Genomic DNA, 15,034 nt, shown 5'->3' with positions numbered 1-15,034 from the left:
TGAAGTACAGCTCTTACTTTCTAACAGGAGTGTTTGTCTATATTTTCATGTTCTCTCTTGATGTATTCTGACGTAGTCAGTATTCAAGTCCTTGTGCTTTTCAGGTTACAATTGATCAGATGTGCCTAATCAGGGAACATGACCACTATTCTCTTTTTCTATAATGAGAGAACAACCTCTGTATAGAGAATTTTAAAGGGTCCTATTTCAAAGAAGGAAGATGGATGCAATCTCCATGCTGAAGATATAGATATATTTATCTTCAGGTTTATCACACCCATTCCCATAAATAACAACAACACAGGAAGGGCTCTCTGCTTTGCTAGGACCCTCCCTATTCTTTAGTTTAGTTACTGTAATGCTTAACCCGACCTTATGTCTTGTATTGTGTGCCAAGCTGTGGGTTTGCTTAGCTAGCACTGTAACTATCTTTCCAGGAGTAGACACAGGGAAGCATAGGATGGCTCCAGCTACTGTGTAGTGGTAGTATCATGTGATCTACTTGTGTCTTTCACTCCCCACTTTCCTTGGCTTATTATCTGCTTGTTTCCCCCCCCCCAACACTGGTTAGGCCACTATCCATGAAAAGCTGATGCTAATTGCAAGTCTTTGTACTTCCCTGTTTAGGGAAGTTTTTAATGTTTGATATTTTATCGCTTTTTTATTCTGTTGGTTACAATTGTTCAAATTATTATTATTATTACTACTACTACTACTACTACTACTACTACTACTACTACTAATGCACGTATACAGGCCTCCTCATTTATCACTTGCTACGTAGCTTCCATTACTTGCCCTGATGTTACAGTAAAGGTAAAGGGACCCTGACCGTTAGGTCCAGTCACGGACGACTCTGGGGTTGTGACGCTCATCTTGCTTTACTGGCCGAGGGAGCCGGCGTACAGCTTCCAGGTCATGTGGCCAGCATGACTAAGCCGCTTCTGGCAAAACCAGAGCAGCGCACGGAAACACCATTTACCTTTCCGCCAGAGCGGTACCTGTTTATCTACTTGCACTTCATGCTTTCGAACTGCTAGGTTGGCAGGATATTACAGTACTTAGAAATAATTAACTTCCTTTATTCAAAATCTGTCCCACACTCCAGGGTTTCTTCTCTTGAAGGGGGTGTGGCTTGCAGACTTGTGAATATAAGAGGGAGGCAAATGTTCTAGGATAACTTGAGACTCATGTACTGCCACCAGGGGAGACCTCCTGCTAGGTGCACTCCCAAAACCAAGTGTAGGATCAACAGTTACTGTCATTAACTGGATCCATCATTGTGTGTGGAGTCTTGGAGAGACTGCTTTCCTCACATGAACATATCCTGCTTGGATTCTATTCTATATCCTAAAGGTGTGTAAGGAAGAAGATTTTTTTGAGCATACACCATGTTCTAAATCAGAGCCTTCTTAGCTAAAGGGTTCATGCAGCAAGGAAGCTAAAGCAGAATTTGGGAGTAGATTGTATTTTCATGTCCAATAGGAGTTGCTTCCTTTGGCTTGATTCTACATGATTAAATAAGAACTTTAAATGCTTAAATAAAAGCATGGGCTGGAGAATTAACCAAATTTCTAAAATGCCTTCATACTTCTCAGATTTCAGTTTATACCATCTGGGTTTCAATAGCATATTCTGCAACCCTACTGTGGCATATATAATCTGCAGTTTTAAAGTGTGAGGATTGGATTACATTTAGGGTATGTTGTATTACCTCTTTTGTAGCTCCATAATCCAATCTGTAAGACAGAGGTTGCTTCCAGGGTTGCTGAAAGGTTGAGAACACTGGTCAAATTTATGGAAAGCTGATTTGATGTTTGGAAATAGTAATGGCAAGATAATAAAAAAGTGGTGGTGTCTGCACTGTTCTGGGCAAAACTAAAAATGTATATGGATTTCTATGTCATACACTATGGTCACTTTTAGAGACCTGTCTTCTTTATGTCTATTTCCATCTTCTACAGGAAAGTCCCTCTAATATTAATGAAGCATAAATTCAGTTGCAACTAATTTGTTTTATTGATTTCAGTGGGACTAACATTCTCTAAATTTGGGCTCATGTATTTACCGGTAGTCCTGGGGATTAGTTATGTGTTTCCATATAGATGTACATGGAGTCCATTTTGCCACAAGTGACTTTTTAATCAGTTGTTTTGTTTTTGTAATGGTTTATGGTTGAAACAAACTTTTATTTATTTACTGTAGAGACCCACCACCATTTGTTCAGTAACTATCTGCCAGTCCCACGCCTTGACCAAACACATGAGCTTTACATTGTGCTTCCGAAACTGTTCCCAGCACTACCAACAAATTGGAAAAGTACCTGGAAAGCTTCCACAGTCCAGCCCCCTCATTTCGAAACCACTCCATCTGCTGTGAATATGGGTTGTGTGAATCTCTGTGTAGCTTAATGAGACTGATTGTTAAAGTATGTGCACAGCACATAACTCAACCCTTACATTGTTAACTGTGCTGCTGCTGCACTCATTTCCAGGAGCTTCGCAATGCTATAATAAATGTGTCTAGAGCAGGGGTCAGCAACCTTTTTCAGCCATGGGCTGGTCCACCATCCCTCAGACCATGTGGTGGGCCGGACTATATTTTTTGGGGAGGGGGGATGAACGAATTCCTATGCCCCGCAAATAACCCAGAGATGCATTTTAAATAAAAGCACACATTCTACTCATGTAAACACACACTGATTCCCGGACCGTCTGTGGGCCGGATTGAGAAGGCAATTGGGCCGCATCCAGCCCCCAGGCCTTAGTTTGTCTATCCCTGGTCTAGAAAGTTGGGACCTGTCATGCTAAGGCAGCATTAAAATACCCTTCTTATATAGTTTTTCTATATTTTACTAATGTCTAAAAACAAGATTTACTGGTATAGCTGGAACAAAATTATATTGAAGGCTGTTAATCAGAACTGGATGAAGAGGTGGTGAGGTTCAATATTATTGGTTAAGAAAAAGATGCCATCATTCCTAATAAAGGTCATGTGAGGCAATGCCTCCTACTGGCACACCAGCCCTTATCATCCTTTCTGGGTTTTTTTCTGTTTCTTCTGAAAGAAAACTGGATTCTCCTCTGATTAGAATCCTGCGCTTGGTGCTTGCCACCATTTTTTTATCCAAATGTAAAGTATACAGTAAACTGTTCTATTAAACGTGTTTTGAAAACAATTCTGTTTTCCTTTTTTTACATTCAGTCTAGAAATTCATTCTGACATCATGCATTAAGTTTGGCCCTTACTGCTGGTGTACACAACAATCATGGTCTAGAAAGTTAGAGGAGTGTTGGACCTAAGATGCAAGGACCCTGCTCTAGCACAGAAAGAGAGCCAGTTTAGTGGCTTCCCACCATGCTCACACCCATTTGGCTTTCTAGGCCTCTTGGTAACCTGTGATGATGGAAAGAGGGGCAGTTTAGGGGTTACCAAGAATTATGTTCTGTCTCTACTTTGTCCACTGTGTTGCAAGATTTACATGTTTGGAAGGTGAATCATGATCAAGACTGCAAATTGGCCTTTCTTAGAAGGTCAGCCAGACAGCACGGTGCCCAAAGCAGGGAGCAAAATTTTTGTTTTCTGATGAGTTTGCCATGGCTGAGTCATGCCTGCTTATGAGCTGAAGGTGACTGTAAATCCAAGTGTTAAATACCTGAGCACAGGTTTTTCTGTAGAGGAGCCAAATCCTAAAGAAAGATATCAGAGAATATCCAGGAGGCAAGAACCTCACAAGCAAGAAAGAGTGCATCCTCACTGCATGTATTTGTTGTGTAACATGGTACAAGTACTAACAACAATGCCAGTATTTATGTGTCCTCATCATATTTGTGTAATGTGATATGATGTGAAGTTTCAGTTAAGAGTTTTCTAGACCCAAACAGTATTTGCTGCTTGAATAGCTGGCCAGACAAAATAGCTGATTTCTACCCTCTGGGTCTGCAGTGTAAACAAGGAGAACAGAGTAAAGAGCCTGTATGGTGGTGGATTATTTTTCAATTTCATACTCCCATTTCTTATTTCTCCTGCCTGTCGCTCTGACTGTGGCACTTTCTCCTAGGTGCAGCCTCCTGTGCGTGAGAATGATGAAGACAGAAGCATCGCTAGGCTGGATGAAGGGCTAGATGAGTTTTTCACAAAGAAGGTGATTCATGAGCATTTACAGTAAGTGAAGAGTTTTCCTCAGTCCAGTCGTTACCAGTAAACAATAACTAGATGGTGGGGCATTTCTGCACCATGGGGTAGAAATCAGGGAGCCAGCCCATGACATAGGCAAATATTATGACAATGATAAAAGTTTAATGAGATTTGTTAACAGTTTTCGCAGCAGGCAGAACTATTGGGCAAATTTTGCATGAAGAATTGGATTGTTTCGCATGATGAATACATTCAGTGCTGAAATGGAGCACAAATGCTGTTTCCTAACGTGGAGTGGCAATGCTATTTAATGCTATTTAAGGAGCCAATGCTTTCCCAAGCAGAGTAGCTTCCACTAGCACTATTGTATTGGCAGTTAACTGTTTTGATGTTGGGGAACATTCAAAACTGCTATCTTCAACCTGTGTAGACAAGGCATTTGTCATTTTCTGTCACAGAGTAGGTAATTATGCTGGCACCTGACTGGTTCTTCCTTCATTTAATACACTGAGTTCATTGTGGGCATATTTGTACCAAGGGTGCCCTATTCACAAAAATTCACTAGGATTCCAAGATGTCAATATGACTGCAACTCCCCAAGTAATTCTATTCTTATTTCTTGTCTGGTTGCAGGCCTGCATCATTGGAATCCTGCCTGGCAGAAGCCACGCCAACACCATCTGGTTCTCGGACCTTGAAAAAGAAAATTGGACACTTCTTTGCCTTCAAGAAGCCGAAGTCAAGCCGGGGTTCCAGGCCAGAGAAAGAGCCCGAGGGTAGTCCCTCAGCAACAAGGGGCAGGAAGTTGATGCTTAGTGACATTTTAAGGGCCCCCAGCAAAGCCAGCGAGCCAACTAAAGCACTAAGCAAGTCTGAGGAAGGAGGGCTGGCTTTGGAGAGCAGAGGTTACCTGGAGCAAAGCCAAACTCCAGACAGTGCTCGAAGGGCCAGGCCAAAATACTCCAGGGAGGGGAAGTCCCAGTCCCTGATTCTTCTGTCAGGCGAAGATGAAGAGGGTCTTGGTGTGAGACATGAGAAGGTAAGTCTTTTCTGTTCCGTGTGTGGCTCAGTATTTATTTAATTAATATAATCTTATTTCCACCATGGAACTCAAGGTGGCATACATGGAATTCCCAGTCTCTTATACACTGACCAGATCCAGACCTCCTTAGTTTCAGCAAGACTGTTCCATTACGTGTCTATGGGACATTGCATGTGATGAATCTGGTCTTTTAAAGTCAAGAATGTGAACACTCAGTTTAGCCCTAAGATGGAAGATGTTGAGTCCTATGATAGAGATGACTGGTCATGCCCCTTTGCTAGGGAGAAGAAAAAACAGGTTTATCCCTAACAAAGCTAGGCATAAGCTGCAGTTTTCTGTGGTGGTGTTCACAGACCAACTGTCAAGATATATTCAAAGAACACATGCTTCCAGTTGTGTTCATGTGTCAAGAAAGGGAAGCATCCTATAGTTGTTGACTACTTCGTAGTGAGGGGGATGTTATACAGGCTGATGTTGTCTATTTTATCTCCCCTGCCTGCTCAAACCCAGTGAGACAGATGACTGTCAAGAAGCAGCTGTAGAAGTTCTTTGTCATCATAGCAATGATTGCTGTAGGGTGGAAAGATGGATCTTACTGAAATTTCAGCTGTGGGAAAGGGACTGGATACTCCATTACTAACTATTGGACTGTTTGGGTGAGTGTGAAGAGCAGATGGTGGCTTGTGCAAGGCACCTGGTATAAACCTAGCTTGCCTGACTGTCCTGGCAGTATCCAGATAAAGGACCTCAGAAAGGACCCCCACCCCTGGTTCACACAAAATGTAAGGTTTAGCAACACAGCCAAGCTAGGATGCACAGCCTAGCTAGCTAGGTAAACCTCCCAGTCTGTTTTGCTGAAGTACTAAGTGGCATTGCAGTCCAGATTTGTCATGTGTTTTGTCCTATAGAAGAGGCCTTTTGAGAAGAGTGATGGGGAACTGCCCAGCTCCTTTGAACAACGTGTCCATGTCATGCTGCATCGGATTGGTGTCACTAAGGTGTTATCCACTGAAGGTAAAAAGAAACAGGTGAGGACAATGCTGCTTTTGGTGGTGGGTCTTTTAGCAGTAATAGTGATTTTTGAATTGCTTGGAACAGGCAGCCTCCTTTGGGAGAAGCTAAAAGTGTAATGGGAGCTAGGGAATGAAATGTGTTCTGAGCAGATTATTTTCTTTGCCTGCTTTGATAAGTTTAATTTTAAATAAAGCACTGTACTTAATTGCAGCCCATTTTTGCCTTAAACGGAAAAATAACTAAGGCTGCAATTCTGTACACACATACCTGGGGGTAAGCCCTACTGAACGCAGTGGAATGTACTTGTAAACCTGCATAGGATGCATAGTTAGCGTGAGTCTGTAATGCCAACAAAAGCAGTCTCTATGGAAAGAAATGCACATCCCAAATGATCTGCTGTTTGTTGCTTAATGGGCTTGCTCATGCACATCAGAGTCTCTTCAGTAGTGGGAGTTACTGGATAGATGTTCCTCTCTTTTGGCAAAAATCCAGGTTGTGTTGCCTTTTAATCCATTCCATCTCCAAGATACGGTTCAATCCCTGGTATCTGATGGACACTTAAGTGATTGTAGTGGGATATTCCATTGCCCATGAGAACAACAGTATTACAAAATTGCATGTAAACTGTCCATTACTGGCACCCTCCCTCTCATATCCACTGGGGCCTATCCCAACAGCATCCTAATTCTAACTTCAGTCAAACTGAGATCCTCTCCATTTCGTGTAGGATTTCCTTTTCCTTGCCTTTCTCATGTAGGCTACTCTAGAGACAGTGTTTTCCAGAAAGGATTATCCCCTGAGAGTTTTTCTTTGCATTCTTTTGCAGAGCAAAGATGGGGAGATTAAGAAAGCTGGTTCTGATGGTGAGTAGCAGCTGACTCTACTTCTCCCCTGCTCCTACTATTTACTATGTTATATTGCTTGAGCAGTCCATACCTTGTCCTTCCTGTAGGACAAGAAAAGTGTTTCAAATTTCTAGATGCCTCAACCCTGGAATCCAAAATATTGTACTGTGCTCCCAAGAACCAGTACCCACTTAGTGCTCCTATCACTACACCACATCAAAAACCTGCTCTTGAAACTCCCCTAGCTTCATAAATGGGTTGCTGTGTGAAAATCACAGGTGCAAAGCCCCCTTGGGAGTGTGGAATTAAGGAGCACACAAAAGAGACCCCTGGAAATCTATCCAGTTTTAACAGCAAGCATTTCAATGCCTCCGTTTAGAAAGAGAAGCACAGAGAAAACTGCAAACACTTGCCTTCTGACTGTGCACTGAGCATTGATGACATCTACTGGACTTGAAAGGGAAATAATATGTGAGATATTCCTGAGAAAACACAGAACTCATGCCGATGGCGTCTTTCCACCCACTCATTGCTTGTTGTTTTCTTCGTTAAAGGAAAACCAACAATACCACTGCTTTGTTTATTACAACTTCTTCATTGAAGTGCTCTCTGTAAACCTTAGGAAATCTGAGGAAGGCTAGCTACAGCCAACAATGCTGTTTTCACTGATTCAGGAAGATCATGTTGGGAACCAACATGTTGCAATTCCTTTTTTTATAAATGTTTTTATTAAAAGATTTTCCATAAGTAACAAGAATACATTCAGTGTCTCTATTTTCAAATAGTAGAGTCTTTCACACAGATCAATTGCAGTCAATTTGAGATATTTTTGTTATAAGCAATGTGGGGTTGAGGGCGAAAGAGAAGTGGGGAGATGGTAGAGAAGAAGGTGGTGGGAAGAGACAGTAAAGTTTCATTCTTTACAGAGTATATGAGTGGTGCTTTTATGTCTATGGTGTGTGGATAGGTGTCTTACTTTTGCTGATGGAGTGAGAGCAAGAGATCATGCTACACATAATGACAAATGATTTATTTGTCTCACTGTTTCAAATTCTATTTTATTATGTAATGGTTCCAATCTTCTCAAATATGAGCTATGGGGGTATCTTTCTGCAAGCAAGAGCAAGGTATTTTCATGCTAAGTGAGTAACTAGAGCAAACCTGCCACAATGATGTGGAGATTTGTGAGATATACAGCATGACTCCCAAATCTCAAGCTGGGCCAGCAGGATATACTGCAGGCAGAGGTGCCAACAGCCTGACTGCTGGGGTGGTGAACCTCTGGCCTGCAGGCCAAACTTGGTCCCATTTACCCCACAAGGCTATTTTCTCCAAACCACACCCACCTGCCCATCTGCTGATGGGCAGGAGAGGGTTTAATCCTGCATTGGCGGTGCACTGTTCCCAGCAGGAAACACGATCATGTAGCCAAGGCAGTAAGATTTAATTCCCACTCAACAGCTGATGAACGGAGGGTAAATCTGCTTAGTTCAATCATGCCATCGTTCCTGTTTAAGCCCCCAAAATTGGAGTTTCAAAGTGTGGGGTATGTCTGAAAGGGAGTGCTTCTCTCAATATCCAAGAGAGCAGACAGTGACGGAGGACGGGAAAGAAGCATGCATTATACAAGCTCATTTCTCCTCTCCCTCACCCTCCACTGCCTGCTCCAATTTTTAAAGGCTTGCTTCTTCTCTCCCACCCACCCCTTTAAACATCTGAGAGGGTGGTGGTGGGTAGGAGAAAGGAGCAGGTTTAATGCAGGTTTCTTTCTCCTCCCTATGACACCCACTTGCTCAAATGTGTAAAGGACTTTGCCAGTTGCCCCAAGCTCTAAATCTCCAAGATTGGGAATTAAAGATGCGCAAGGGATTTTGACATGTGACTAACCCCACTCGTATATCAAATTTGGCCTGTGATAAGGAATCTGGCACATGGAGCCAAAAAGGTTGCAACTCTTGACATACAGAGAACTAATTCTCTTGAGATAATATGCAACATATAATGAGCTTGCAATGGTGTTCGATATCTAGTTCTCAATGAAGTGGTTAACCTGTGCACGAGCTTTATCACTTCACACTGGTGGAATTTATGCCATTCTTATGTTGCTTTTTCCATTATCAAAATTTAGTAATACATACATGAGGTTCCCAGGCTATATCTCACCCTGGCACTGACCTGACCTAAACCTGCTTAGCTTCATTACGGTTGCCTTCAGACTATCCTCTATACAAAAAAATCCCATACATGTAGAAAACTAGATGTCAAGCAGAAGAGTTCTAGTTAGTTTTCTACATGCAGGGAAGGATTATATCATATAAGCCTCCAGCTGCATTCAGCAGGATCTAGGTTTTTACAAGTTTAGCTGCACTTTGGATAAATAACCCTTTGACCTTCAGTAGTAATCAATGCCCACAAACACATTCTACACCTTGTTTTTGGCCTGCTTCTTGAATGTGGTTGTTTGGTTTCTAGGGGATATTGTGGACAGTTCAGCGGAATCTCCTCCTTGCCCCTTGAAATCACGCACACACTCCATGTCCACAGGTAGGTGTGCTTTGAGATTGGTGAGTTTCTTTTCCATGGTGCTTTATAATACTGTAGTTTTCACTCTTTAGCTATAGCAGATCAGTCTCTTCAACTGTTCACACACTTGCCATGACAATCTGCATATAGAGCTCAGGGCCAAAGCTAGGCATGGGACAATGGGGGATTTCCTCCCAATGCAAACAACAGCTTCAGAATAACAGTGTTTGTCAGGACCACAGAGGGGCAAGAAAGGGTTAAACTCCCCCATCCCTGTTCCCAATAATGATAAACACTTTCAGTGGCTGCTCTCTGCATTAAAAACAACAACCATGCACAATAAGTACAAAGACACATTTAATGTCATGTCTAGTTTGGTCCTTAGTCACAAAGAACACAGATCAGAGGTCATGGGACAAACTCTTGACCCAGCCCCACAGTGGGCTGGGGAATAACAGATCGTTAGTTTATAGCCTCTCTGTATTAGGCTCAAGTTACTTTTGTCCTATGCGAACTAAGCAAAAGCACAGCTGCTTCATGCAATGATTTCTCAGAGATGAACTGAAACAGTTTCTACAGAATGCATTTTTGTACTGCTTAGGGTAGGCCACATCACAATTTTTTTTTAAAAAAAATAGTGTTCCGAATGAAACTGCTTTACATTCCTCCAGGTTTTGCATGGAGATATGGCCCTTGGGGTATCTTTGGGGGTTTATGTCAGGAATTCATTTGCCCATAGAGTTCCAGTGTGGTGTAGTGACATTTAATGTATTAGGATTAGAGAGAATGTCGTCCAAATTTCCACACGGTCATCAAGCTTACTCAATATACCTCACCATAACCGACCTCAAAGGCTTGTTGTGAGAATAAAATCAGAGGGTGAGCCATGTATGCTGCCCTGAGCAATGTGAAGGAAGAACAGGATGAAAATGTAAAAAAGTAATAATAATGGTAGAAAGAGGGAATAAATAAATGATTTGGAGATGCAGAATCATCCCAGAAGAACTGATCAAGCATGTAAGAGTGGGAGGGGTGTGGGGGTGTGAATGCCTGTCCACTTGATAGCATGTGGTGCTGTATTGCAGATCCCTCCGTGCGGCTAGGTCCTGCTGATGCTGCTGGCAGAACAGGTACAGAACCCAGTGGAGGATCCAGTGAGGGGAGACTATCCTGGAAAGCTCTTGGGAAGCAACTAAATGTAGAGCTCAAGGGCAAGTGTTCAGAACTCAGCTCTTCGCCAAGAAGAGCTTTTGCCGTACAAGAGCCAGCCAGCCCAAGAGAGCAGAAAGCAAAAGAGAGCTGGAGCAGTAGTTTGCCCAGGATTGGGAGAAGCACAGCAGGCCCTCTTCCTATGCGGAGGACTAGCAATGCTGGAGAAGGACGAGCATTTGCCGAGCTACAGAATTCATATGCTGACGTAAACGTGATTGCTGGAGGTATGTTCAGTAGATTCCGGTACTAGTGGGGCTCCAGTATTGAAATCCTGCTTCCCAAACTCTTGCTGCTTGCTTCTCTGCCAACATCCCAGAGGCCAGAGCACAGTGAAGCAAGTTTTCTCTATGTCTCAATTTGCTATAATATTCATTTGGAACAAGGGAGAAGGAAAGTGTAATCTGGTTGTCTCAGCAACCAGTGTAATCTGGTTGTATTTCTTGGAACATTGCATGAGATGTAGCTAATTAATCCAAAGCTTGTAGCTTGCCAGTGATAGCCTGGCCAAATCTGGAGGAGATATGGCTTAACAGCAAAACCTACTTTCTGTGTGGCTGCTCCCAGAATACGCCTGAAATTTGTCAAGGCCTGCTTGAATAGCATATAACCCCTACCCTCTATCTTTCAGACAATCAACTCAAACCCAAATCTCGTCTGAAGCCTGTGGCAAACCGGAGGGCCATGTCTGTTCACGAAGAACAGCTCAGGGACCAGGCCTGTGCAGCAGAGCTGCACCGTAAGTAAACATGCAGAGCACAGCATTCTTTCAGAGCGCAAATCATGATCTAAAGAATGAATTTACTGTCTAGGTGGCTCTTGCAAGAAGCAAAAACACTGCTTCCATGCACCCTGGGGTGCTTTTCAGATAATCCCCTTCTCCCAGTCTCATTTCATTTTGGATTTGTTAACAAGAAACAACTGTCAACGTTTTAGACTTATATTGCTTTTTCTTCCACTAAGCACTGATTCAGTGAGATTGGCCTTCATCCCTGCCACCTATTTAGAAGTAAAAGTAAGTCAGGTGAATTAATATACAAGGTACCAGTGTTAGGTTTTGTGGTGGTTTGGCAACTGTGTAGAACAGTGTCTTCAACACTTCAAAGTGTGGGGAACTGGTTAGATAGTAGTCTCAAAATGCTGTCAGCAGAAGGCAAGGGTTAGTTTTTACTAAAATAGGCACTGGGCCTCAGGTATGTATCAAATTACCAGGGACCTGGAGTGTTCCTTAAGTGAGACAGGCTGTTGCTGGTCAGCAGATGGGGAGAATGTAAGTTTTACACACACACACACACACACACACACAGAGAGAGAGAGAGAAATCATATATGATGTTGCTTCATAAAATGTTTGTGAAGAGGGTATGGACCAAGATGGGAGACTATGGTGTTAAATGTGCATGGCTGAAAGAGAAAGAGTCGAGCTATGGAGCTAAGAGTAACATTACCTTTTAAGATAATTCCCCCCGCCCCCCCCAAAAAATCTGGACCACCAGCCTTGCTTAAATTTGCCATCCTTTTTATTGGTTATCACCAGCTTGTGTCTCATCATATATTACAAGTTCAATGAAATAGAGAGGGGTTAAAAATATGGATAGGGGAGAAGAAAGTGTAAGGCATGTAGGCAACAGATAAACTGAGGGGTGTGTGAGTAATCTGCAACAGTCTGAATGTTGATTAAAAGGGTCAACAATAAGATAGTGCAGACATAAAGTCCCAAATGGCCCTATATTAAAAAGGGAGAAAATAAATAAGGCAATCAGAAAGGTCAGTGAAACATTCATTAGTATAAAAGATCATTGGACAAGATAAGAGGTTATGCATGTCAGAACTGTGATACAAAGAAACCACCAAGCCTCTGTGTGAGATCTGAATATAAACAGGTATTGGAAGAAATAATAGGCAAGTCACTGCTTACATGTCCATTGGAATTGCCACTAGCCACATATCCTGAAAATGCCAAACTGGGGGTTCATGGATTCTCTTGAATAAAAAGATTGTGACAGAAGTTTGTTACTACAACATAAACTGACAAGCAATAAGAATGCCAATAAAAATCTACGGTGGTACCTCTGGTTACGAATGCTTTTGGTTACAAACACTTCAGGTTATGAAATCCACTAACCCAGAAGTAGCTGCTCCTGGTTGCGAACTTTGTCCCAGGATGCGAATGGAAATTGTGCACCGTAGGATAAGAACGGTTTCACCTCAAGAACAGACCTCTGGAACGCCTTAAGTTCGTAACCAGAGGTACCACTGTACTTGGAGCCAAGGAATTGAACTCTGAAGGCCATTGTCCATTAGCTGTGCTCATCTGCCAGTTTGTAACTACTGCTATGTACATATGACTTTAGCCCATCTGCCATGAGGCTAGAAGTGGGATATCACTGCCAAGAACTCTAGAACAGAACAGCATCTGCTGGAGCACTGTGTACAGTGATCCTTAAATATTACACACAGAATGTACTTAGTGACATTTTACAGAACTGCCAGCCTCATTATCTATCTCAACTGCAGCAGGCCTCTTTCTCAATCTGGTTAACATGTTCACCTGACTTTTATTCCCTACAGATGCAAAGCTTCCTCTTTGTCTGCAGCGCTCCCCAATTGTGAAATGGAAGATTAAGCCCAAGTCCTTGTTGGAGCCCGGGACATCGACACCATCTGACTCACCAAGTAAGGACAGCCGCCCCCCCCCCAAAAAAGTATACAGTTATCCTCCCATAGACAGATTTAATACTTTTCTATAAAAACTTCCCAAGTTGGTTCCAAACTTTATTACTCAACTTCTGTTGATTGTGGCACAAGTGGTGTAATTACCTAGCACTTACCACAGAGGAGCCAATATTCCAACCCCACCCCATGAACACCTGTTTTTTGGACAGCAGTATCTAAGAGATGGTTGATGCTACATTAAGTATAAAATGTTCTGCATTCACATTTTCCAAATCTGACTTCTTTTTCAGTGTTGTGTTCTAATGGGTACTAATCACAATACTTTCCATAGCAGAGGCAGTTCCTGAGGAACATCAGAGAGTATTACTGCTTTCATGTTCCATTTGTGGGCTTCCCATAAGCATCAGTTTGACCACGGTGGCAAAAGAACACTAAACTAAGATGAGCCTTTAATCTGATCCAGCTGGACTCTTAGGTTTATTGGTTGGTTGGTTGGTTGGTTGGTTGAATTAATTTATATCCCTTCCTTCCTTCCAAAGGAGCCCAGGTTCTCATTGCAGGCAGTAAAGAAGGCCACTGGTACTATGCTGATAGGATGGTTGTGGATTTTCTTGCAGGCACTCCACGCCAAGGAAGGAACAAGGAACCCACAGAGGCAAAGCCAAAAGCAGAAATTGAAGAAGAGTTGCAACAAGCTCTGGAACAAACTCTAGAGAACGCACAAAATACAGCCCTAGACCAAAGAACTGCTGTGCCACTCTCCAAGTCACCAACACAAGAGCACTGAGTTAGTGGCTGGTGATTCTGCATGATGGCAGCTCACACAAATGAGCACAGAAGACAGGCTTATAACTTGAAGCAGCAGAACAGCCATCTGAGGAGGTGCAAGCGATTCAGCACAGGGCCAAGCAAGCCCCATCATGGCTCCTTGGTTGGTAGAGCTGGTGTTTCCAGTGAGATAAAGTGACGTCAAAACTCTTGCACGTTTGGGTTGTCCCCTTTTCACCTTTCACCCTTGTATACTCTCATGTAAGTGCCCAGTGTTCTAATGGTTCACATAGGAAAAGCCAAATGCTGAGTATGCAGGAAACCGGCTATTTCCAGCAACAGTTATACAGCTGGCAGCTGGTGCAGATGCAAAAATGTGTAGTGCCAGAAACTGAGAACCACCAGCAGGAGGGTTGGGTGGGGGGCTATTTTATATACACTAAACTTGCCTGCCTTGCATTGTACTTTCCAGGAGTGTGAAATTTGGACAGCTTGGGGTTTGCAGAAAAGGTTAAAAGCGCCACAAAGCCAGGTTGGTCTGTCTCACATTGACAATCTTGCTCCGTCCTTTAGCCTGCATCATTTCTGTTCCTAGGATTCCACTTCTGCCATATCTTTCTATAGCCTTCGTATTGCCTAGGGGAAAAAACTCTATTCTAGGCAAATATCTATTGGCATCAGTTAGGTGTTTGGCATGAATGAGGCATAAGGGGAGGGTGTGATTTGGCAGCTTTCAGCAAGTTATAACTAATAAAGAAGTTTCAGCTCCTCTGTTCCACAATTAAATGAGGATGATAACTCAAATCAGCAGAATTTGTTCT

General features: G+C 42.7%; 1 protein-coding gene across 1 annotated transcript in view; it reads left to right on the top strand.

The window, feature by feature from the left end:
* Positions 1-15,026, top strand: part of CARMIL2 (capping protein regulator and myosin 1 linker 2) — a 63,540-nt gene extending 48,514 nt beyond the window's left edge. The window contains exons 32-40 of the mRNA XM_053399725.1: positions 4,061-4,164; positions 4,771-5,176; positions 6,088-6,207; positions 7,020-7,056; positions 9,511-9,582; positions 10,647-10,997; positions 11,402-11,509; positions 13,341-13,445; positions 14,063-15,026. Coding sequence (XP_053255700.1) covers positions 4,061-4,164; positions 4,771-5,176; positions 6,088-6,207; positions 7,020-7,056; positions 9,511-9,582; positions 10,647-10,997; positions 11,402-11,509; positions 13,341-13,445; positions 14,063-14,232 — 1,473 coding nt within the window. The 3' untranslated portion in view covers positions 14,233-15,026. The remainder of the gene's footprint in view (positions 1-4,060; positions 4,165-4,770; positions 5,177-6,087; positions 6,208-7,019; positions 7,057-9,510; positions 9,583-10,646; positions 10,998-11,401; positions 11,510-13,340; positions 13,446-14,062) is intronic.
* The last annotated feature ends 8 nt before the right edge of the window (positions 15,027-15,034 follow it).

Source organism: Podarcis raffonei, chromosome 8 (assembly GCF_027172205.1).
Source record: "Podarcis raffonei isolate rPodRaf1 chromosome 8, rPodRaf1.pri, whole genome shotgun sequence".
In the NCBI taxonomy this organism is placed as follows: domain Eukaryota; kingdom Metazoa; phylum Chordata; class Lepidosauria; order Squamata; family Lacertidae; genus Podarcis; species Podarcis raffonei.
The sequence above is the reverse complement of the archived record's forward strand: the minus strand, read 5'-3'. Positions and strand labels throughout refer to the sequence as shown.